This window comes from Sminthopsis crassicaudata, chromosome 3 (assembly GCF_048593235.1).
Source record: "Sminthopsis crassicaudata isolate SCR6 chromosome 3, ASM4859323v1, whole genome shotgun sequence".
In the NCBI taxonomy this organism is placed as follows: Eukaryota; Metazoa; Chordata; class Mammalia; order Dasyuromorphia; family Dasyuridae; genus Sminthopsis; species Sminthopsis crassicaudata.
In genome coordinates this window covers 593,733,442-593,759,852 of record NC_133619.1, presented here as the reverse complement: position 1 = coordinate 593,759,852, position 26,411 = coordinate 593,733,442, and the positions used below count along the sequence as shown (strand labels likewise).

The 26,411-nt window shown below is 40.9% G+C and overlaps 1 protein-coding gene across 1 annotated transcript in view; it reads right to left on the bottom strand.

Moving 5' to 3' along the window:
* The window catches only part of SMAP2 (small ArfGAP2), a 52,669-nt gene extending 26,642 nt beyond the window's left edge, over positions 1-26,027 (bottom strand). Inside the window, exon 1 of the mRNA XM_074305263.1 lies at positions 25,502-26,027. Coding sequence (XP_074161364.1) covers positions 25,502-25,604 — 103 coding nt within the window. The 5' untranslated portion in view covers positions 25,605-26,027. The remainder of the gene's footprint in view (positions 1-25,501) is intronic.
* Positions 26,028-26,411: the final 384 nt, after the last annotated feature.

The window sequence follows — 26,411 nt, the reverse complement described above, 5'->3', positions numbered from 1 at the left end:
AGCCATGTTGTGAAACATAAAAGCCAAAGCAAAGGCGATTAGAATGTGTGGATGGTGTGTATTTTAAAGTCCTCATTCCCATAACCTTTCAACATCCCTGAGGGCATTGGCTTGTATAGCTACAATGGGGCCTTCTGGGAAAGGAGGATGTGTACTTCTGGTAAGGCTGCAGGCATTTTTTCATATGTAGGGAAGGCTCAGTTCTACCATTCGAAAATAAAAGTAAATAAGAACCTTGCACTTCTGCAAACATTTTAAGGAACCATGAGGGTCAAAAAACAAGCTTGCTCAATACTCTGCCCACAGAGTGCTCTGCAAGAAAACCATTTCCATCTACCTTGCAAGACTTTCATTTCTGTCTGTCACTAAAATGAGAATGGACCCAGATCTATTCAATAGTTATATAGAGCACCAGTATGATTTTAAAATTCTTGGGAAAGTAAATTAAATTAATTCAGCGTCAAAAGTAGTTTAGACTCAAAGAATCTAAATTGTCTTCAAGAGCCCATCCATATATTTAAAGACCTGTTCTATTTCAACCTACGCAGACCTAGAAGAAACTGAGAGGGAGAAAGAGTAGCAGAGAGAAAATTTCAACCTAATAAAAAAAGAACTGTCTTTATTCTGGATTTATCAAACACCAAATAAAATGATCATGAAACAGACCAAAAGAGAAATGTGAAAGCAAAGAACTGTGAATCTCTATTATGAACTCCTTCCTTTTCCTCTTATGTATATAATAATTCAATGTAATGTTCAAAGCTTTCCTTCTTGTTTGTATTTCCTTCCATCTTTTTAATAATTAAAAAGTAGGCTGCTTTGGGAGCCAGTGGGTATTTCACTACTCTCAAAGATCTTTAAATAGAGGCTACCTGATCATTCATTGGGTTTGGTTTATCATACAGGGATTTCTTCTCAGGTATGGAGTTAGAATAGCTTCCAAAGTTCCTTCTAATTCTAAGATTCTAGTCAATTTACAGGATTCCTTATGAAATCCTGTGAATGATCCCTACAGCAGCTTTAACTCTGCTTGAACTCTTCAACTAACGTTGCACTACCCTTACCAGGCAGCTGATTTCAGTTGTGCAGAACTAATTATGAAAAAGTTGTTCTTCGTGTCGATATGAAATCCACTGGGTCTACTTCTGCTAAACACCGTCAGAGAATAAATAAATGCTTTTCTTCAGTTCTTAATAGTAATTACATAAGGTAGGACTAGAGAGCCATGGGCAAGACACTTCTACCAGGTTACTATTCTAGGAAAAGATAGTTCTTGATTTCTCAGCACTTGACTCTAGAGGCCCTAGGATAGTGTCATAAGCACAGGTACTATGAGAGGTACTATTTCCCACATAATATCTGTGAAACCATAATACTTAATTCAGTAATGTTTTCCAAGAAATAAAATGTACAAGTCATACTGTACGATGAAGCAGAGTATAACCTATGAAAAAAAGAGAGAATAAAAAGGTTTCAAATCTTACTAACCTTGCAGAAACAATAGTAGTGAGAATTAGTAAGCAGGCTTGACTATGATAAAACAGAGTGAGAGGCAGGATTAGAGAAGGGCTGAAAAAGAACTGAAACTAGAAATAAAAACTTCTAGTGAGGGCAGTGGAGAGAGAAACAAAGTTCTAGGATATATATTCATGAAGTGCTCAGGAATATCAATCTAATTTAAGCTTAGTGCAGTTAAAAGCCCAAGGGATAGGAGTGAAAGTTGTGCACAATTCCTTCCCCAGATTGAAATAATAATTTTCCTGAGAGCCAATCACTTATGAGCCATCTCATTTTCAATGATGCCTGTGTAATCTGGTCAACATTTAATAGACACCACGTCACTCAATTCCAAATGTCTAATGTTACTGGCTTGGTTCTGCCATCACAGTGTCAATTAAAATTTATTAAAAAACAAACAAATAAACACACACCCAAACAACTACAAAATTCATTAAAGCAATCTAGAAGGTTGTAAGGAAGGGAGAGAAGGGGACAATTTACTTTCAATAAACTCTGCTCAATACAAATGTTGTTTCCCTTATATATGAGGCCCAAAGGGAGCTACTAGTAGATGAGGCAGAACTTGAGTATCTCCCTCTTCTCTCAGTCAAAAGACAAAGCTAATTAGTATCCCCTTAGGTGGCATTTCTGGTAACAAGGCCACATGAACTTACCAAGTCATCCACTAAGTACTTTCTGAGTGTCTAGCATATCTCCCTTGTATGGTAGTCAGTTTCTCTCCTTAGCAGTTTTGGGAAGGGTGGGGTGCAGTTTAGAAAGAGGAAGCCTTCCAGAAAGTAAAACGTCATGTTCCTGGCAAGATTTTAGCACCATCAAGATGAAAATTCTAAACCCTAGATCCCCAGTTTGCTTCTTGGTCCCATTAAATCATGAAGAACCACACTATCTTAAAACATGGAAAGGGACACTGGAAACTACCTAGTTTAACTCAGATACAAGCAAGAATGCCCTTTACAACATCCCTGACAAGGTAATCCTCCACTTAAACAAGTTATATCCCCTTGCTGAGTCTTGGACTCTCCATTTATAAACTAAGAGGACTGGCTAAGATGATTTTGCTATGCCCTTCTAGCTCTAGGTTCAGCAATAGGATCGATCCTATGCCTTCTACAGCAATTTCCAGTCAACTAGCACGTACTAAGTGTCTACTATGTGCCAAGCCTGTGCCTTCCACGTCTTCATAGCTCTCTTGGTCTGAAAGACTTTCTTGATCAAGCTGAAATATCTCTTCCTGGCAACATTCTCTCCAATCAAGTATCACTGAATAAGTGCCTACATGTGCCAGCTACCTTGCTAGGCACCAAAGTAACTATATAAAAAACTATATAAAATCCCAATAATCCCTATTTGAAAGAAACTTGTATTTCAAGGGGAAGGGGTGAGAAAAATATGTATATGCCAAGGAATATAAGTGTATCATGTATAAATATGTTTTCAAATTCTACTTTCTGCAGCCAAAGAGAACAAGTTTAATAATCCTCTTCTGTAAGACAGCTGGCCTTGAAGCATCTGAAAGGCTGTCTCATCCTCTATCTAATCTCTTTTCTAAAATGCTTAAACCAATTTACATGACATTGAGTCCTGGGCCTGCTCTATCTTCATTACTCTCCTTTGGACATTATTTAAGTGACTTTTCTAAAATGTAGCACAGAGAACTGGAACAAAACTCTAGATTGGGTTTGAGCAGAGCAGCTTTTTGAGGCAGATACTCCCTTTCAAATTTACCTATTTTCATAAGAAGACTGGCAGGCCATCCTGGGGCAACTTCATTTAAAATAGAGAAATTTAGATGTCATTCAGTTGGAGATTGAGAAAGTACATTTTTAATGATGACATCATAATGCATTATTTCTGAATCTGTATTATTATTATTTTTTTTTTTTTGTCCTTATAGGAAACTGGTAATGGCAGAGGAAAAAAAGGAAACTGGACAATTAAAATAGAGTACAGCAGATCAAGAAAGTCAGCACTTTGGCCTGAGGTTCAATGAACAGGGAAGATTTAGAAAGATGGATGCCATAGAGTCAAAATGCAAAAGTCCTCTGACTTATTTCCAAAAGGAGTTAGTAAATTAATGAGACTAGGAAATCTCAGGTTCAGGGCTGGATTTCCAGTAGGCTTTAAAGAAAGTATGATCATATCACTCTCATCAAAAGCCTTCAATGGCTCTCTATTGCCTCCCAATTAAAGTTCAGTCTGGCATTCCAGACACCGAATGATCCAATGTTCTTTCTTCTTTGTATCCCATTCAAACCATACTACTTGAATTTCCCAAATAGGTTCCGTGTTTCCCTATCTCAGTACTGCTGTACATACCACCTAGGAGTGAAATCCTATCCATCCTTCAAAGTTCATCTCAAATGCCACCCCATTCAGGGAGATTTCCCTGCATCTCCTCAGCCAAAATCAACCCCTACACCTCTACCCAAGTAGAATCACTAAAATGTTGGTAACTCTTATAGCAGCACTGATCACATTCTCCCTTGTATTATAATTATTCCCATTAGCCTGGGAACTACTTATTCATCTTTATATTCTTCCCAATGCCTAACAGAGGATTTGTTTGCTGTTGCCTGTGAACTGAAATTTGAGCATTTACTATTCAAAAAGTGCCATGCTAGGCACTGAGAATATAAAGATGAAAAATTAATAGTTCCTGCCCTCAATAAACTTACAGTTGAATGAGATGGAAGAGAGAACAACGCTTACGCAGTTATGAACAAGGAAGAATGTGATAGGGGCAAAGGAAAGCCAGGCAAAATGCCAAGAGAAATCTGAGAGAGACTGATCACTTTCATCTGTGTGGAAAAGAGCATCCCAATAGGCTGTGATGGAAGAGGCAGAATTAAAGTCTGGCCTTGAAGGAAGAGACTTCGCCAGCAGGAGATGGGTAGAGAGTGTGGAGGAGAGTCTACTATGAGCATGGGAGAAAAAAGAAGAAAGACAGGACAAGAACCAGGGGTGCACATACACAGGCCAGCTTGGCTTGAATGTAAACTACACCAAGTATGGAATACAACAGGCCTACACAGCCTTCAATAGCAGGCCAAAGTGTATCAGTTTGTCAGGAGGCAAAAGGGAGCCTCTGAAAGGTTAAATAAATTTTGATAAGTATCCTACACAATGCATTGGCTAAAAACAAAGCAAAAAAATCACCTAATTGTTTTTCTCTTGTGGATTTTAGATTGTCTCATCTACCAGATAGGAAGTCATACATTGGGAGTTCCCATATTTAAATATCATGTGCAAGAATGGGGGAGGGAAAGAATGTACCCTTAACTCTCCTTGTCCCTGGGTCAGCTTGTGGTATTTTGTCTCTAGCCAACTTCCTTTACAAAGATTCTACTTGAGGCATTTATGAATAAGCAGAAAATTGGCCGATGAGACATGGCCTTTCTCAAAAGGGGTGGGAGGAAACAAAAAATGGCTGCTTTCACGGGGGCAGGAAGGAGATTATTTCATTAGGGGCTGAATAGTGAAGCTCTCTCATGGCAAACAATTGTTTGGTTTGAAGGCTCCCTGCAGGCAATTACTCCAGCAAAGGCCCAGCTGGAACAGGGTGAATGTGCCTGCCAGGACTAACACTGACTCGAGTGTCTGATGAGTCTAGGGCTCACCAGTCTTCCTACCAGGGAGGAATGGGGAACAGAAGCAAGGCTCCAGGCCAGCTCCCCTCCCCAAACATGATCTCTCCTACCCTGACCCCCTCTCACTACAGCCCACAATTCTGCATCTACAAGGACTTAGCATTTTAGAAGAGTGGGGGAAAATAATCTCCATCACAAACACCAAAGCTATTCACGGGCAGACAAGATCATGAGTCTGAGAGCTGGAAGTGACAACGATCATCTAGTTTAACCCCCTCATTTTTACAAAGAAAGAAACTGAGACCTGGAAAGGGAATGCAGTTTGGTCAAGGTTATAAAGGCAGTAAGTAGCAGAAGCATGATTCTAATTCAGGTCCTCTTATTTCAATTGTGTTTTTACCACACTGTACCAATTTTTTTTAATTAATTGTATAAAAGAGAAAATCAAATTCCACAAGACTGTTTTCTAGAACTTGTGACCTATTTGAGGGTAAAAAAGAGCTAAGTGATCATGCTGAAATTAACGACAATGATAACAGCTAGCATTTATTTATATAGCACTTACTGTGTGCCATACACTACCCTAAGTACTTTACAAATATTCTCTCATTTGATCCTCACAAGAACTTTGGAAGGCAGATACTATTATTGCCCCCGTTTTACAGCTGAAGAAACTGAGGCAAGAAGTTAAGTGACTTGGCCACAGTCACACAGCTAGCAAGTTTCTGAGGTTGAATTCAAACCCGGGGTCTTCCTGACTCCAGGGTCTAGCCTCCTACCTGTCTCCATCGAGACAGCTGAACCTCTGGACCTCCTAGGGAAGTTTTGTACATGAGTGATTATGTAAGGTTAGGAATTCACAGCTTTACCACCTACTCCTACATCTTAGACTATCTCAGCTTTGTATCCTTGTGCCTAATAAAATACCCCAGACCTAGGAGGTGCTTAATGCTGGATGAGTGGTTTTTAATCCCTCCTCTCCCCAACCACTAACTAGTTAGTGCCTTTCCCCTGAGCCAGCCTTCCATTTGCTCAGTATCTACCTTGGATGCACAAAATTATTTGCATGCTGTCTCCCCTATTAGAATATGAGCTCCTGAAGGCTCTGAATTTTAGCTTTCCTTTATATTCCTAAGCTTAGTACAAAGCCTGGCAGATAGTAAACCATTATTTATATATATATATATATATATATAGTAAACAATCATAGTGGCAAGTGAAGGTATAGAAAAAGAAGCAAAAGACAATTTCAGTCTTTTAAGGGGAGGAATGGGGAATAGAGGGGAGACAACATGCAAACAAATATGTATAAAACAAGTTATATAGCAGTTAGATATAAGATAATCAACAGAAAGAAGTTACTGGAGTTAAGAGGGCGAGGGAAGGCTTCCAGTAGAAGGTAGGATTTTAGCTGAGATTCAAAGGAAGCCAGGGAGGTCAGCCATAAAAAGAAAGAGTTTCAGGCACAGGGGACAGCCAGAGAGAATGTCCAGAGAAGAAAGATGGAGTGTTTTATTTAAATTCTTATTGATCCACTTAGGACAAAAAAAGTCATTAAATCAAACCTCTAACTTGTAAGGCCTTCTGTACCCTTGGTTCCTTTATTCTCCATCAATCAGTACATGAGTTTTTGGTCAGTAAATTTGTTTTAACTAGAGAAAAAGTATGTTTAAAGCTGGTGAGCTGGAGGCCAGAAGAAAGATTTCCAAGTCTGGTAAGTAAGCTTCGAGCATCAAAATTTCTCTCACAGGCAGAAGCATACATTTAGTAGGTGCAAAGGAGGTTTATTGATAAGAATGTTGATCAGCAACTGGAAAGAATGAGAGTGAAAAAGGAGGGAATTATGAAAATAAGGACTAAAAGGCTTTATAAGCAGACAAATTTGGGCAGGTCTTATGCCCAACTCACCCCCTAAGCTGATAAACTTCTGAAAGGTCAGGGATCAGACCTGGAACTTATTTAAATTCCTTTGTATATATCTCCCCTAAGAGAGCTTTTAAAAAGATCTGCCAAGGGACAGCTAGGTGGCGCAGTGCATAGAGCACCAGCCCTGAAGTCAGGAGAACCTGAGTTCAAATTTGACCCCAGACACTTAACCCTTCCTAGATGTGTGACCCTGGGCAAGTCACTTAACCCCAATTGCCTCAGGGAAAAAAAAATCTGCTGAACTGAACTCCAAGGTAGTGGAGCTGGTATCTTAGGGAATGCCTGCCTCTTCTCTTACCTAAGCCTCTCCTTGCTTTTAACAGCTGAGTCAGTTTTACTTCTCAGAGCCTCAGTTGCCTTATTTGCAAAATACGCATAATAATGTGCATGCTTCTTCCCAGAATTATTTTAAATTAAATGATTTCATTTGTGTAAACCACAAAACATTATATAATATGTGAGCTACAGAGAAAGAAACTGGAAATCACTATCACATGGCAAGAACCAAAAGTAGGGACAAGATTCACACTCAGGACTCTTTAATTTCCTTGTCCAGTGCTCTTTCTACTACCTATAATGCTCTTGAATAATCCAACATCCACGATGTTCTGCCCAGATGCTGCTTTCCACTCTAGACTGAATCTTAGCTAAGCCTATAGGGGAAAAGGAGCAGAGGAGGACTGGGCTGAAGTTCTAGTAGCCCAGCTAAAAACAGATTTTCTCTCATCTGTTTTTGTATGGTATCCTTCCCTTTCATATCTTGGCAAGAGTTGAACCTGATAACTTCCTAAGGCAATATGAGATATGAGCAAGCCCCTCAGCAAACCTTCAAAATCTGAAAAAGCTACAAAAGCATCTTTCCTGCTAAATCAGGCATGGTCCCAAATGGAAGCAAACAGATGAAGGATCAATATTAAATATATAATGGGTACAGGCCAACAAGTCAACAATAAGCCAAGGTAAATAGCATAACAGGCCTGAACAAAGATCAGGCATGGTTTAACAAAGACTAGGATGGGGGTCAATTCTTAGTCATAAGTCACTCCTGCCTAAAGTGCAAATTTGCCTTTTGAGGAGAAAACTCCCACCTTACTGTATATATTTAAAGCCCAGTTCTCTGGCACAGAACAGATCTGGTTCAGAAGTGGGTGTGCTGCAGTGCCAGCAGCAGGCTGGGTGTGGACCCAGACAGAGATCAAGATGCAGACACCCAGGACAGACACAAGGGGAATTCTCCAGGAGAAGAATCATAGCCCAAGTCAGAGAGTTCCTCAAATGACTTCACACCCTGAGCTATTGTGTGTGTGTCTAGGGAGGATTTGGCATCAGGAAATCTGTCATCAAGGGTGACCGATGAAAAGAAAAAAATCTTCAGCAAAGGCAGCTGTTTTGTCCAGTTCTGCTTCTCCCCTCACTCCATTTTAGGCTCCTTTGCAAGTTCCTTGTCTCTAAAAAAATAAATGTGGGCCCAAATTCTTTTTCCCCTTTTCCCTCTTTCACTGTCTCTTACAAATTCTCATCACTTTTAAGTACCTCCTCAGTGCAGATGTGGAATTTCTAGTCCTAATATCTCTCTAGTGCCTGAAAGGTCCACAGGATCACCACCCAGGCAGCTCATGCGCCCTTCAAACACCAACTATTCTTTTCTCCCAATAATGGCTTTTTTTTTTTTTTCTCCTGACTTCAAGATACCTGTAAGAAGCATTTACCTAGTGTAGCACATTAGACGTTCTGGAAGTTTTATTTACTTTTCCTCTCTTCCCAATTTTGAAATGGAAGGAACACTAAAGAACAATTCATGGATATCCTCATTCGAACTCTGGCAATTTATTTTTTACCCATGACAAAACTAGAGCTCAGAAAGAGGAAGTGATTTGCCACTGCTCACCAACCCATGTTTTCCAACTCCAAATCCAGGTCTCATTCTGTCACCTGCCTTTATCCCACAGTCACCTCCCACTCCCAGCACAGGCCATGTGACATAAGGGAAAGAACCAGAGATGGTTTCAAATCCAACCTGGGATTCGGCTGACCTTGGCTTCAGCACTTTCATCTTCAAAGTAGCCTCTAAGATGTATTCCTGCATTAAATCAACCATCCTCAGGCCTCTTACCACCTATTTAGATTAACAATAACTAGTATTTCCGTGGTATTTACACCAGGCAATTATAATCTCATTTGATCTTCACAACAACCCTGGGAAGGTATTATGATGAACCTCCTTTTTCAATGGAGGAAACTGTATATATAGTCTACCTCCCAACTTATCTCAAGCATAGTACACCTCTGTTTCACAAAGATAAATGTTTGTTAAATAAATGAAGTAACTGCAGCAAAGTGACAGTGTGCAATAGCAGAGATGTCACAGATTATAGAGAAGACTGTCCCTCAGCAGTCACTGCAGAGCAGCTCCCCCACAGCCCTGCCTAGCTGGCAGCGTGGCATCTTGTGGCTCTACAAGGAGGAAGTGAGTTTACAGACAACTGGCATGATAAGAGGCAAGAAGTAAAGCAGACACCCTGAAACATCTGCTAGACTTGTTCTGGGTTCCTAAGGGAAAAAAGAAAACCCTACATAAAGGGGATTCTTATTCAGATCTGAGTTGGACTAGATAGATACTTCCAAAATTGTCTCAGAGACAAGAAGCCTTAGGCTGGAGCAAGCTCCCAGCTGGGGCAAGGCACTTGCCTTGAGTCCCCAGAAAATCTACAAATCTACAAATTTCAGGACAATTGTAGAAGAGGAATTCATGATAATACTTAATATAGAGAACTATGTAAATGCTCTCTCTTTGGATGCTCACAATAACCCTAAAAAGTAAATGCTATTATTATCCCTATTCTAAGGCAGCAGGCCTGCACCTAAAGTCACTAAGATCCAAATTCAAAGCTAACCTTACCTACTTAGTAGCTATGTGATCCTAGGCCAAGTCATTCAACTCTATTTGTCTCATCTGTAAAATAGCACCAATCTCCCAGGGTTGTTGTGAGGATCAAATGACAATTGCAAGGCACTTGGCACATAGTAAGCATTATGTAAATGTTAACTGTGATTATTATAATATAATATTTTTTGACATTTAAAGTAATTCCAAGAGCTGCATAGGAATAAAGATAATGGGTAAAAACATGAACAAAAATTTCAATCTATATTGCTAAAAGACTCTGAACTTTGAGATTAGCCTAGCAAATCTATGACAAGATATTTGTATAAGGGAGAAGTGAAGCTTGGCTGACCACTGAGATGGCCTAAACAAATATTAGAGTGTCCAGATCTTTAAAGGGCAAGACAGACATGGTTCTGTAAATGGTAAAAAACAGTCATTATTACTATTATTCTATTGACGAGACTGAAAAAGGGGATGTGACTTGCCTAAAGCCACACCACTAGTCACTGTCTGAGGCAGGATGTGAATGAACTCGTTTTTCCTGATTCCAATTCTTGGTGCTCTTTCTACTGGGCCTCTTTGCTTCCTCTCCTACAGCTCCTACTACTAATGATTCAAGCTGAACCTGCATTTTAAGGAAGGGCCCAGACCAGCCCTGCTTCATTCTCTATCCCTTGCTACCATGTTTCCTGCTGTCTCATCCTCTCTCTCCATTGAGGTCTTCCTGGTTACCTGCTAAGGGCTCAGAGGAGTCATCCTTCACTCTGGAATCTCACAACCAGAGGCAGTGGGGTAGGGGTGGTTACTTCTCCTGCTTTAGTGAATGCCTCCCTTCCCCTCACATTCAGTTCCTTTTTTTTATGTTGTCTTCCTTCATTAAAATGTTAGGGGAAGTGAATCTGAATCTCAAGTCAGTCACTTATGACCCATATCATTTTAGGCAAATCACTTCTCAGAAGCTCAGTTTTCCTCATCAGTAAAATAAAATGCTTAGATTAAATGATTTCTACAATTCACCCCAAATCTAAATATATACATCAACTATGAGCTGTAATTAGGGCTTTGAGATTAGAGGAGGTTCAAAGAAAAAAGTCAAATCAGCAAGCAGGTATTAATCCCTTACTTATGGGCTAAGAGCTGGGAATATAAACACTAATAAAAATAGGCTATGAGTTTGTGGAACTTACATTCTAATAAGAGAAGGCAACATATAAAAGGAAGAGGCAAGGGACTGGGAAAAGGTATCCACTTAAAAGCAAGGCCTGGAGAAGGAAGGAACCTCGACAGCTTGAGCACCTCCTCTAATGGAGGTTCCAAGACGAACCTGCCATTTCAAAGAGGGGCCTGACAGGTGGAGTGAGAAGGCCACAGGGACTAAGATGTGTTCCAGGGCAAGTAGAAGAGAGAGTCAGGAGTAGATTGAAGAGAAGGGAAGGAATAAGCCCAGCTGATTTAAGTATTTCATCAAAATGGAGGTTTCAAGAGAAACTCACCTTTCAGGAGACAGTCACAGATAGAGAGATAGATACATGTATCAGACTGCAAAGGCTTCTAGGGAATGATGGAAAAGACTGAGAACTGAAATGCCACCTAATATGGTGGCAGTGCATAAGTGAGAGGGCTCCAGGATACAGAACGGATAATGGCAATGGCTGCTGAGGAAGCAAAAGCCTCAGATGACTGAAACAACTATTCATCCTGTCTTCTGGCTACCAACAAAAATTAATTTTCTTTCTCCCTAGTAAGCTAATAGAAGACTGGCAATCAATCAATGATATTCTATGGGGCATAAAAACTAATTCTGAAAGGAGCTTCTCTGCTGTCTCCACCCAGACCAGTAAGATCTCAGTAGCCTTGGAATTTTATCCCAACACTACTGGAACACAGGACCATCTACTCCAAACCTCCATTTAACGAGAGAGCTCAGCTCAGGCTAAGCATCTCCTTTTTTCTTACCTGGTCACACTCTTTTGAGAATTTTCTGACTGACTTCAGCATAGCTCCTTCTCCTCCACCCCACCCTTTTCAGTTCCCTTGAGTACTATCTTCCTCCATTAGATTGTAACCTCCTTAGGGGCAGAGATTGTCTTTTTTGTTTTATATAATTGTGTCATCTGGATGCCGCACAGTGCCTGGTGCATAGTAAGCACTTAATAAGTGTTTATTAATTAATATGCCAACCTGAGAGATAAAATTAACCCCAGAAAAACAATGTGAAAATAATTAAGGCCAAAATTGACCTAAGAGCTAAGAAGGAGTGCCAAATGTGGGTTTTCTTGAAGTAGATGTTCAGCTGGATCTTAACAGATATATTAGTATTAGGATAGAAGAAGGGCAATTCCAGATGGAAGAAGGAGAAAAAGAAAAGGACTGGAAGTCACCTAAAAAAGATCATACCAGGTTTTAGATCAAAAGAATGCATCCAGTATTTTTTATATCATCTTTATTTTTTCTCACTAAATTCCTTCATTTCTCTCTTGTGCCCTAGACACTACTTGTAACAAAGAAAAAAGAAAAAAAAAAAAAAAAAGCAAGTTTTATAAAACTCAATAATGCATCAACCAATACAACAATTTATGTGGTGTTCCATACTTATAAATCTCCCAAAGAAGGAAGGACAATACAATCTATTATCTCTTCTTCCGGCCAAATTTGATCATTCTAACTACAGTGTTCAGTTTTTATCTTGTTCTTTCTTTTGCATCATTTAGTCATTATGTATACTATTTTCTCAATTCTGCTAACTTCACTTTGCAACAGTTTATATCTTTCCATGTTTTTCTGTAGTCTTCATATTCATTATATTTACTACACAGTAACATTCCATTACATTAGGCTTCACAATTTCTTTGACCATTCCCTAATCAGTGGGCACCTAAATTTATTTTTGTGTTTTTACCCTACAAAAATTAATGCCATAAATAGTTTGGTGATTATGGGACCTATCTTTGATCTCTTTAGAGTATTAGTTCCTTTCTTAGCATAATTCTAAATAAAAGCTCATCCAATTTAAGCAGGTAAGAATGGTAGACAGAAGCAGTGTCTCTATTGGGTTTCTATCCCCCAAAAGATCATAAAAAAAGGGAAAAGAATCTATCTATACAAGTTTGTAGTGGTAAGGAACAGGAGATAGAATGGATGCTCATCAGTTAGGGAATCACAAACAAATTATGGTATATGAAGGTAGCGGAATATTATTATTCTATAAGAAATGATGAGTAGACTGATTTCAGAAAAGCTTGGAAAGATTTACATGAATTGATAATGAGAGAAGTGAGTAGAACCAAGAGAACATTATATAGTGCAATAACAAGACCATATAATGATCAATTGTGATGGACTTGGCTCGGCTCTTTTAACAATGAGGTGATTCAAGGCAATTCCAATAGACTTGTGATTGAAAACCGCTATCCACATCCATAGAGAGAAATATGGAGAAGAAATGTGAATCAAAATATAATATTTTCACCTTTTATGTTGTTTGCTTGTGTTTTTTTCCCTTTCAGTGTTTTTTTTTTCTCCCCTTTTGATTAGGTTTTTCTCACACAGTATGATAAATGTAGAAATGTTTAGAAGAACTATAGAAGTTTAACCTATATTGTATTACTTGCTATCTAAAGGAGGGAAGGATAAAAATTCGGAACACAAGGTTTTGTCAGGTGAATTCTGAAAACTAACTTTGTATATATTTTGAAAAATAAAAAGCTTTTTAATAAAAAAGTTTAATAAAAATTTAATAAAAATAAAAGCTTTTATTTTTCAAATATATGAAAAGATAATTTTTTAGATATATGCAAAGATTAATTCCCTGACCACACTTAACAGAATCCTATGTAGTTATGCTAAATTTCATTAGTTTGAAATTAAATTTGTCCTCACAGAAATCTCCAACTACAGATATAAGACTCCTTGTAACAAAGACCCAAGGCTTGTGACAAAGTTAAAGTTTTCCCCTATCTCTTTCATATGAGGTCCACTAGAAATAAATCCCCTTTGAATCTGATAAAAGTGTTTCTTTTGAGTGCACAATCAGATATTCAGATTTGGACATTTGGTGAGGCCTGTGTACCACAGAAATATGCAAAAGGTTAAAAAGTAGCAATGTTTATAATTACTTGACCGACTATGGGACCTTCAGAAGCCCCAAATAACTTAAAGTGGTGTAAATGATGACAACTATCACTTTTTAACTTCATCATAGTTTCATCACTATATTTTTATATCACATATATAATTACTAGGTTTAAGACACTTGGGTTCTTCTGCTCTGTTCTGAGGCTTACTTCAGAACTCTGAACATGAGACCTAAAGAGGCTCCTCCTGTTTCTACAGCTACTCAAATAACCATCTCCACAATCTTTCTGGCATCCATTGCTCCTTTCCCATCCCGATTCTTGGCCTTCATTACTTCTTACCTGCACTATTGCAAAGGCTAAGAGATCTTCCAGACTTCATCCTCTCCCCTTCACCCAATCTGTTTCATACACCTACTGAAATTGACCTACAGACTAATTTTCAAAAGTCTCCTGTGCTGCATTACTGCCAACAGGATAGAATTCAAGGATTTCTACAATGTTTCCTTCCTGTCTTTTCAACTTTCCTCACATTTCTTCTCTTTATGAAGGTTACACTGCAGACTAACTGGTCTGCTAGCTATGACCAATCTCCTACTATTTTCCAGATTCTTGAATTCACACAGTTATCCATCCATGGATTGCACTCTCTCCTCCCACTAGCTGAAATCTTCTTCTTCAGGATACTGCTCAGGTGTTAACTTTTCCATGAAGCCTTCCTTGCTTTCCATCACCAATCCCAGCATGAAAGCAATCACACTTTTATGAAATTTGCCTGGATCTCTCTAGCTCTATCGGAGTCTCCCTCATGGTATTTGTGTATACACCATGGCTCCCTAATTAGAAAATAAGCAAGGACTGGGTTATTTTTCCTCTTTGTATCCCTTTATCCGGAGTATATAGTCACCACATAAGTGTGAGTTAGACTCTTACAATGAGCCAGAGACCTTTATCCAAAACAATTGCTGCAATCCTGACCATCTTTTCATTTCCACTTTCTATCAGACCTCTTCTAAGCACCAGACAGTCATGTTCTGTGAGTTCTCATTATCAGAGAGAGAAAACTAAACCAAAACCCCAAACAAGTGTCCAGAGGTGCTTTTCAACAATAAGGAGAAGATACTTAGTCTTTTATCTTACAACTCTTGCTTTCTCAAATCAGTAGTCACCCACCTGTGACATCTACCATTAGCACTTATTCTGAGGGTTCCTGATGACAATGAAGAGAGTTAAAAAGAAATGCATATGGAGAAATCACCTAAGCTTCAGAGTGCAGAATAAAATTTAATTGTCACATATGGCATCTATTATAATTATGGGGTTTTTTTAAGAATTAGAAATAAATACACAATCTGCCCTTAAGTAAAGTTTCCTTTTGCCTTTCAATTTAGAGAAAGACTCTCTAGAATTAGTTTCCAAAAACAGTACACTGGGTGAAAAGGAAGGGAAAGATGAAGTTAAAATCCCCACTACAAGCAAAGTAAATGATTGCCTCGAACTTTAATTTTGATAAGCAAGGCTGCTGCCAAAACATTTAAGTATCAAAGTTAGAGAATGTGTTAGGTTTTAATATGCAAATTCCCTAGTACTAGGAGATGCAAGTCATTGAATTTCGTATTCTCTCTACCAACAATAGTACAACCATGGGGTAAGGGGAAGTGGAATCACTCCATTTGCTCAGGCTTTATTGTTGAGAAAGACTTACTGACCACAATTGTGAGGTCAAGCCTAACAAGGTAAGACTCTCCATTCTGCCTTGGCACTAAAGCCAGAGCTTAGAACAGGTAGAGCATTAGATGAGAGACAAACATTTGGCTTCTTGACGTGAAAAGAAGCCTGAAGGGAGCCAGTTCCCCATTCTGACACTGAGTTTTCAGGGAAGCTTTTTCGATGATAAGAAATTTTCTTTTAAAACTTTTATGTCAATTGTAACTAGCAATTCATGGAAAAGTGCTTTCAAAGTAAGGTTGTGAAACTGAGCAATCTGTAAGCCAATTTGGTAGGTGAAAAGGAAATATGACTTCAAAAAAACCTTTGTTCGGACTCAGAATCGCTGAAAAATTAGTTTTCAAAGCAAGACAACAGAATAACTTAAGCAGCAACACAGCAAAAGAGGCTAGGAATTTACCAAGAACTTAGGGCTTTCTACACACAAGAAAGAATGTTTGGACAATAAGGAGAACCACCAGGACAACCTTACGCTGATGAGTGGCCCCAGCCGAGGGTGGACTTGGCTCGTCGCTGGGTGCTCCACTGTGGAGGAATCGGCAGTACAGCCATCAATGGACGGACATCCACAATGCCTGTGGGGAAATACAGGGTCCAGAAGAGTGGGGGAGGGAGGGAAAAAGTATGGGAAAGGGAAGAGAGTCAAACATGGTAGCTGTACATTAAAACATTGTGCTTCACAAATGTAGAACTCTTCTCTTAAGAAGAAATGGGTACCTAACAACAACCAGCTGTTTGATGGGGAAAAACCTCTGATGCAAAATTTCTCTGCTCTAAAATAAAACAAAAATTACTTTGCTTCAGTTAAGCTTCTGAAGTCAAATTACCACCTACCAAGGAAAAGTTGATTTTGTAGCAGAGACACTAAAAATAAAAATCATTCCTCATTTTCATAGTCTGTGCCTTTAACTCAGATAAATGAGGGTTCAGTTTCTTATGGCTAATAAGGAAGAATTAGCCTGCAACCAGTAAAACTCTCATGACCTTCCCTAATTTTTGTTGACCAGGCTTCACCAATTTACCAAATGCAGCAAGGACCCAACTGTAGGCAGCCTCATTGCCGGAGAAGACACTGTGAAAGGGAGGTAGTCCTAAATTTTTACTGTAATATACAAGTAGTTTTCTGAAGGAAAAAAAAAAAAAAAAACCAAAGTAACATTGGAAGCTTGTGTTAATACATCCCACAGAATCAGATTCCACTAAAGGTCTAGTGTGGCTGTGCAGTTTCATATTTTTATTTTTTTTTAAATTAGATCATAACTTTCATCTGCATTTTCTTACACTGATCTCTCTGTAGTCATAGGAAGGATAACATGAGTTATACTGGTGGGTGAGATAGAATGGAAGAGCACCAATAGAGAAGCAGAAAAACCTGGTACAAATCCTAGCTCTACTAGTGATTCATCATGTGATCTTGGGCAAGTCATGGCACAGGTGACTGCTCTTCCTATTTCTGAGATAAAGGCGCTGGACTAGATTCCCAAAACCCCTTCTAGTTTGAAGGTTCTAAAACATTTTGGTCAAGAAGACATTGGAAAGGCTTCATATCCACATTGTGTCTTCTTGCCAAAGTACAAATTTGTGTCTACCATGATTTCACTGAACAGATTCTGACCTCCACTGCTCATACTGCATACATTCAACTGTATTTCCCAATAGTATCTTAATGATCCTCTTCTTGGGGACCAAAATGTGTAGCTGTTTCATACCTTCTAGAAGATTTAATTAGGATGGGATCTATTTATATCATACTAACAGGATTCTAAGAACTGAAAGGGTAGACTAGTTTTCTACATAACTAATATGATAAATGGCTCCCAATTATTCTGAGAAGTGACTCCCAGTTATTGTGACATGATGCAGATGGTCAGAAATCATGATGGAGAGGCTATGGCACAATTATTATGTTGCTTCCCAGGACACATGATTGAATCAATTCTAGAAAAGCTCTTTCATGAACATGAAAAGCAGTACCCATTGGGATGAGACTGTGAGATCTTATCTCTTGTCCACAGGATTGGAAGAAAAGAAGAAAAGAAGGAAAGAGAGTGAGGGGGAGAGACAAAGAGGGAGGGAGAAGAGAAGGAGGGAGGAGAGGGGACAGAGGGGGGAAGGGAGGAAGGAGAGAGAGGGGAGAAAGAAGGGAGGGAGAGAGAATGAGAACACACAATGAAGGACACTTTAATTCTTGAAGTTTTAGAGAAGCCTTAAAATCTACTCTGAAATTGACTTAGTTAAGAATAAAACTCTCACTTTCCAAGAATCAAGTAGTTGTTTAGGAACCCTAGGAAGCAGTTTCCCCATAAAAGATGAGAGATTTATAGAGAAAATAAAGTCACAGAATTTTGGCTTTTATGTATTTCATACAGAGTCCAGTGTATACATACATACATACATCCCAAGTTTCACAGTGTCTTTCTACAAAGGAGTTCTAATGAGGAATGGCATCTGACCCAATTCCATAAATCATAATATCTCTTGTCCTTTTCTGTACCGATAAAAAAAAACCACCTTACCAATGTAATCAACTAATCAATAAATATTTAAGTACCTACTATGCACCAGGCACTAAGTGCTTCAGATTCAAAAAGAGGCAAAAGACAGTTTCAGCTCTAAAGGAGCTCACAAAAAGGGTTCTCAAACTAGGGCGGGAGGGCCAGATGCGGCCTGCTGGGGATGTTTATGTGGCCGCCAGGTTATGGCAAATGGGCTAAGGGGCAGAGACAGAGTGTGAGCTTTTGTTTTTACTATAGTCCGGCCCTCCAACAGTCTGAGGGGCAGTGAACTGGCCCCCTATTTTAAAAGTTTGAGGATCACTGAAGAATATATAAAGTAAAATTGTAAGGTAGTATATTAGTAATGTAATATAATTCCCAATTATATGACACCATTAATTTTAGATTGGACTCTAGAAGCACAAGAATGAAAACATATGATAATGACTCATGTGGCAAAACAAAGCATTGTTTTCTAAGTTTTATCCCCACCACTGCACACAAAGTAGTATCTTTAAAGTATTTTGTTTTAATTTTTTAAAAAAGCCAATAAAAATAATTTAATTTTATTTTAATAGGTATCTTTCATACATCTACAATTATTTCTTCATACCCACATAGAAATCTTTTGGTGCCTTCCTTCAAGTTAGCCAAGCATCAGTTAAAACTAATTTCCCCAGAGAAGCAGGAAAACTTCCAATGTCCATCAATCAATAAGTCTTTATTAAAAGGCCAGATACATGTTTACAAAATATTATTATGTTTACAAAAACAGTCCCTGCCTTCAAGAAGCCTACAATCTAATCAGGAAGATAGCATGCAAGCAAATATATAAAAAGCAAGCTATATACAGGATAAAGGAAGGGACTAGAATTAAGTGGGAAGGTTTCCTATCAAAAATAGGATTTTAGTTGAAAATTAAATGAAGCCAGAGCAGTCAGAGAAGAAAGAGCATTCCAGACATGAAGAACATTCCAGCCACAGAGCTTTCCTGAAAGAAAGAGATCAAAATATCTCATGAGTGGAAAAGCCAGGAGGCCAGTGTCACTGGATCAAAGAGTATGAATCTGGGAGTAAGGTGTAAAAACACTAGAAAGGTAGAAGGGAGATAGATTATGAAGAGTTTTGAATGTCAAACAAAACATTTTGGTCTTGCTCCTGAAGATCACAGCAACCATTGAAGCTTATGGAGAGGGAGGAGAGAAGAATAACATGAATGGACCTGCATTTTAAGAAAATCCTTTTAGTGGCTGAAAGATGGAATGGAGTGGGGAGAGACTTGAAGCACACCAACCTATCAAAAGCTATTGCAATAGTCCAGGCAAGAAGTAATGAGGGCCTGCACCAAGGTCCAGAGGAAGTATATTCAAGAGATGTTACAAAGGTGAAAAGAACAGATCTTGGCAAAAGCTCAGTTGGAGGAAGGGGGAGATTAAGAGGAGGGAGGTGAGAGAATGAAGAATCCAGATGACTCCTCCGTTATGAGCCCGAAATTCTGAGAAGATAGTGCTGCTTTCTACAGTAACAGGGAAGGTAGGAGGTGAGGAGGGCTTAGTGGGGAAAACAATGAGTTCTGAAGGCAATGAGCTTAAGACATCCACAGGACATCCAGTTTCTGATGTCTGAAATGTGACATACTCTCTTATAAGCAAGGAGCTTAAAGCACAGACCACACAAGTTACCACCTCAATATTACAGATTAAGTCCCCAGTCCACTGTGGGATTTCATTCACATTGTAGCAATACTCAGTCTTTCAATATGTGGTCTGAGACAAAAAGTCTTAGACCTAGGACCCACCAAATTATTTTTTAAAATATATTTTAATAACTGGTTTCCTTTACAATCCTACATATTCTATTTCATGTATTTAAAAACTTTATCTTTAGAAAAAGTCCAAAGGCTTCTCTTTACCAGGATTTATGACACACAAAAAGGATAAGAAGCCTTGCTCTAAGAGATGACACATCTCTAGTTTATGCCATCTACTCTGTCACATAATGATGTTTGAAAGGACAAAGAGAAAGGGGGAAAAAAAGTAAGGCTATCTCCCAGGGAATAAATTTTAACTCTGTGACAGAGGGAAGATAATCTAATAGGAATTCTGATAAAATTACTTTGAGTAAGACTGTGTCATCTTCAACCACAATTGTCACAGTGAAGAAGCATTAGTTGCAAAACCTCAGAAAGTTACCTTAAGAGCTGCAAAAAGTTGGGTAACTAAGAAAATTGCTAAGTGCTTATTAGCACAGTACCTGGTACATAATAGGTGCTTAACAAATGTTTGTTGACTGACTAAAGTGAAGAAGCAAAACATCTGTAGTATCTGGATTCAGAGAATGATTTTCATCACCTCCAAATACAGCTACAATATTCAAGGTTGTGGGTAGAAGCTTTTTGCTTTAAGTTAATATATAACAGGAAGCCATCAGCTGATCTTTAGCAGAAAAACAACCTACCACTTTGCATGATGTCTCACCAAACAGAGAGAACCCTTCAGAGTTACTAAATATTTTCACAAGCATTTTTTTTGTTTGATGTAAAACATGTCCAATGGCAATTCACGATTCTCCTCTACCTAATGAGGCAGTACAGTTTGGTGAAAATAGTGTTGGACTTGCAGTGGGAGAACCTGGCTTAAACCTTGGTACTGTGAGACACTGGGTAAGTCAACTCTGAGGGCTCAATATCTTATCTGTAAAATGAGAGGTTGAACAAGGTGGCTTCCAAGGATCTAAATATATGATCCTAAGAGTAGAGTATGCCAAACTTTTTAGATCCACATCTAACTTGGACATGTTCAAAATGGACACCTGCTAGGGACTAGAGTGTTCAGCCATCACAACCTGAATTTCAGAGACCCCAGGCTGAACATACTTTGCACCAGTTGGTCCTTCTCTAAAGATTATTTCACTTTATATTGAAGTATTCGGTTTGAACTATAACCCTATACTGCAATCTGCCATTAAGGTGAAAAAATATTTTTCATTAGCATTTTTCAATTGGCTTGGGAGGATGAGAAACATCCAGAAACCAAGCCACATGGGCTCAGAATGAGCACATTTGCAGAAATGTTAGAATCACCATACACAGGAAATGGTTTTAGCTGCAAAGCCTAAGGATTTATGGGGTGAGTCATGGTAGCCCAGGCTCCCAGTAACCACATACAGTACTTTAATTTTGAAAGGGGGGAGGGGGAAAATGCATTTTCAAAACTAAGCTGAGTGGAATCTATAGCCAAGAAACAAGATTTGGTTAACATTGAATATATTTCTTTTGATTTTTTAAAAAAACAGGTTATGCTAAAAAGTACAATGATATTAAACTAGCTATAAGCATCATTTTTTTTTTTAAGTATCAGGGTCTGGCTAACCAATTTGTCTTCCCTCAAATTAGGGGATTCTGACATTACAGCTGTCCAGTTCTCCATTACTACTCTTTCCAAAGGTATAGGAAAGAGTAAAGAAAAATGCAATGGCTGGGACCAAATTTATATTTCCTATAGATTAACAGGAGCATAAATTTACAGCTGGAAAGACCTCAGAGATCATCTACTTCAATCTCCTCTTTTACAGACTAGGAAACTGGGACCCCATAGGTCATATGGGTAGTAAGTAGAACTGAAAGGGAACAGAATCCTGGTCCTCTGATACAAGTCCAGTATTTTTTCCACCATACCATACTGCTATCATACACCATCACATACCCTCTGTTCCTAATTACCTCTGTGGTAAGAAACTCTCAGGAGGAGCCATTAACCTAAGGGTCTAGAGGAAAATATCTTTAGGTCTTAGTAAGGGCTTAAATGACTAGTTCCATTCCCACAGAAGAATAATTACAGTAGCTTAGAGTAGCAGGAAATATAATGGACCCTGTGGTAAAACACCCCAAGCCCAAGTAAACAGCCTCCTCTGGAAGGGTAGATCATTCCATTCCATTCCAATGATTCTGTTATTTGTGTATTTCAGGTCAAATTTCTAAAGGGACATATTAAGAGACAGCATTCCAGAACCAAAGTACAAAAATATTGAAAAAAAGATTGACAGCATTCCAGAACCAAAGTATTCAAAGTCACAAAGGAAATCAGTTAAAATATTTTTATTTCAGTCCAAGGATTATAATACAAACTCCATCTCTATTAAGAATTTTATTGGTCCTACTTTAACAAGTAACCAAAACTACTAATAAAAATGTCCTTTTCCTGTCCCTGTTTTGCTATGGGGTAGTGAAACACAAAAATGACCAAGGGGGAAAAATATGGAAAGGAGGCCTAAATGTCTAACTTACATGCTAAATAATCTAAGGGCTCAAACAAGAACTGATCAGTAGTAATTTACAACAGCAACCCTCTCCCCTCAAAAGTACATGTCAGCTACATTCTGCACTGCCAAATTTTGAAAATTGCCCTTGCAAGGAGCCACTTGTCATTAAGATAACAATATCAAGTGATTTTTTTTAGATAGCTAAGTTATGAGTTTTCACATAGAATTAAGCAACTAAAGTTTCAGTAGCTGCTCTTTAGCTATAGTATAACAGGAGCCTATCAGAGAGGTTGTTTTGTTTTTTTGAGGGGAGATGAATAAAAGCAGTGAATTTTTAGCCTGAGATCCACAGATAAATGTCAGGGCAACTATGAATTTAGCTGGGAAAAAAAATACATCATTCTTTTCTCTAACTTCTAACTGAAATTTAGCATGCCCTTAATATTTAAAAATATTAATCTGAAAAGAGATGAATAAGCTTCGAATTACCTATGGGGTCCATGGTACCAAAAAAGCTTAAGAACCGTTCCTTGTTCTTGCACCATTAGAGACATATGGAAAAAATGACTGCTGTTTTCCAGTATCTGATGGATTGAGCTGAAGACAGATTAGATGTGTTCTCTTCTTTACAAAAGACAACCGCAGAGGTAGTGTGGGAAGGAGTCACAGAGGGAGAGATCAACTCAGCCTTGCAATTAAAGAGGTGCAAAAGTGGAATGTCTGTAAAGACAGTGATCTCATTGGAGGGCTCAAATTAAACGGCTCAGTGGATCACACTGCTGCTGAGCCTGGAATTAGAAAGGCCAAAAGTCAAATCCAACTTCAGACACTTCATAGCAGTGTCACCCCCAAGCAAGTAATTCAATCTGTTTGCCACAGTTTCCTCAACTGTTAAACAGGGATTATAATAGGGTTGTTGAGGACCAATGGATTTCATTCATTCAAATAAAGATCAAATATGTGTCCCACAGAACCTGGCACACATTAAGGGTTATATAAATGTTAGCTATCATTATCATTATTATTCAAGCTAGATGCCCACTTGTTAGAAATAACATAATTAAATAATTAAACAACTACTATGTTCCTATTTGCTGTATTAAGCACTAGAGACACAGTTACAAAAATGAGATAATTCCATTTTACATTATACAGAAAGGAATAAAAGTTCACAGATATGTAAATGAAGAACCTAAGCAAGATAAATACACAGCGATAGGGAAAAGGCCACAAATAAGAGGGGAAATCAAGGAGTTGACGTTGGAGTAAGCATTAAAGAGCGGTAGGGGCTTTGAGAGATGGAAGGAAGGAGGAAAACAGGTTATAGAAAGATAGGCATGACAGCAGGAGGTGGACCTTCCTGTACAGGGAACAGCAAGGATACTAGTTTGGCTGCAGCCAGAGCTCCTTAAGGGAGTAATGTGCACTCAGCTTGGAAAACTGGACAAAACTCCTCACAACCTGGCTTCAGTTTAAGAGAGAAGCAAAACATTTAGACCTTAGAGAGCCTCTAGTCCAGCCCCTCCATTTTAGAGGAAATGGAACATATGGGGAGCCCAAGGCATCTCTAGTTCCAATAGGGCTGGAGGAAATGTAATGGGCTGGTATGAACAAAAGCTTTAGGGACCTGGGTTCAAAATCCACTTCTGATGCTGGATAGTAGTGTGACCTTGGGCTACATCTAGCCTCCTTGGTCTCTGTTTCCTCCTCTAAGATGAGGGGCTCACATTTCATGGCCTCTTATGTCCCTTCCAGCTCTGGCTACGTGATCCTACGATGAGAGATGGGTCTTCTCATGGAAATGGCATCCCAGCAGCAGTCCTTCCTGTGGGTGCCTCCTTGCAGGGAGAGTCTAACGGAGAAGAAACCCATTAACAAGAACCTACTTTAAGTCTGGTTTATGGCTATTCTCTTTTCTATAGAGTCACAGAGTTCACCGAGACACATTATTTCTTTCTTTTTATATGAGGGGCAAGAAAAAGACCATCTCCTCCCCCACTCCAATCACAGGAAAACAAACAAGCAAACAAACAAACCCCCCTAGTCTATTTCCTCCTCCACAGAGGCGGAAGAACAAACACATTCAGGTCCTCGGTCTATCTACATCCACTAACAAAGAGCATCCACAAATGCAGCGCGCCCTGAGCACCGAAGGGGCAGCGGGGCCTAATTTCGGAGAAATGCGTTAGGACAGCAGGGCCGCCTCCTCCCCAAGCCCAGGCGGGCATTTCCCTCGCTCCGGTGTTTACCAAGCATTCCGTAAAAGAGGAAACAAAACTGTCCACCCCAGACCTCGCCGCCGTCAACGTGTCAGCGGCCAAGCAAGTCGCTGCGCATTTTTTAGGCCAAACACCCTCAATTTTTATTCCAATCAGTTGCTGAAGCTGAGTCTCTGAGGGTCGTAGTCAAAGGGCGCTAAACGCCGGCGCGGCCGGGCCGCTTCCCCGAGCCGGCCCCGCGCACGCCAGGAAGCCCGTGTTATTTCTCAGGCCCCCCTCTCCGCCCGCCGCCCGGCTCCGCACTGAACCTGCCGGCCGCCTCCACCTGCTTGTGAAGGTGAAGAGCCGGGACCGAGAAAGCTGCAGCGAGCCTCTGCATTCGGACAGAGCCCAACCGCGAGGGGCGGCCAGGAGGTCACCGCGGGCACGGAGCAGCTCGGCGGCTCCTCGGGGCCGCTCTCCGCGGCCACGGCACTCGCTCTACATCCTTCCCACTCTCCATCCAGGCGCCTATGAGCTAATCTTTGAGCACAGCCCCGCTCCCCCGCGCTCCCCCGCACTCTCCGTCCGCCCGTCCCGTGCTGCCGGTCTGCAGAGCCCGCTCACTACTCTCCCCGGTGAGGGGTCAGAGAGAGGGCTGCTCCATTCATTCATTCATTCGGCCCACTACGAGCGGAGCCCCGTCCCGGCTCAAGCCTGGGTCCCTGCCCGCGGAGGGGGCGGCGAGGTCACGGCCCCGGCGAGGCGGGCCTCGGAGGGTCCCGGGGCCTGGGGGCGGGCGAGGGTCCAGCCCCGGATGGGTTACCTTTGGCCTGGCAGTCCGCACAGAACTTGTTCTCCTCCTCCAGCAGCAGGCTGGCCAGCACAGCCTGGTAGCGATCCACGTCCCTCACCGACTTGCCCGTCATGGCCACGCGCCCCCGCGACCCCTGCCCGGGGGGAAGGAGGAGACCCGCTCCCCGCGCCCACCTGCGAGCCCCGAGGCCGGGGAAGGGGGGTCGCAGGTGCCCCAGACACGGCCCCCGCCGGGCCAAGCCCGGCCCAGCCCCGGCCCCGGCCCCAAGAGCCGGGGGAAGGTTTCCCCCGAACCCCTGTGGCGGGCGCCCCCTGGCGGCCCCGGCAAGGAAGGCCGCGCGCGCGGCTCCTTACGGCCCGGTGGGCGGTTAGGCCGGTAGTCCCCCGGTGGCTGAGGGGACCGGGAGGGCGGGGAAGCGAATGTTAGCGTCCCCGGGCCGGCTCCCGCCGCTTCCCGCCCCTGCCTGCCTGGCCGCCTCGGCGCCCACCCACCAGCCCAACCCAGCTGCCGCCGCCGCCGCCGCTGCTGCCGCTGCTCCGGTTTCCCTGGCAGCTGCAGCCCCCGCCGCCCACTTCCGGCTCTTCTTCCTCCCTCCTTCCTTCCCACCCCTCCCCTTCGCCTCTCCTCGGGCCCCGCCCTCCGCTCCATATCGCGCCTGCGCTCCTGCCGCCCGGGCTCCTGGCCGAGTTCCCCGGCCCCGCCCCGCAGATCGAATATTCCCTCCTACTCTGGTCCCCACCTCTGCAGGGCGCTCTGCGTCACACAAGGTGGGAGTGGAGAGGTCTCCCAGGAACCAATCCCCGGATGGCAAAGGCGGCATGGGGCGTGGTTTTACAAAACCACGCCCCACTGGGGGTCCTTTGGAAAAGAATGAATGGAGCTGGGCGGGAAAAGTTGCAGGTCGGGAACATGTGGAAGC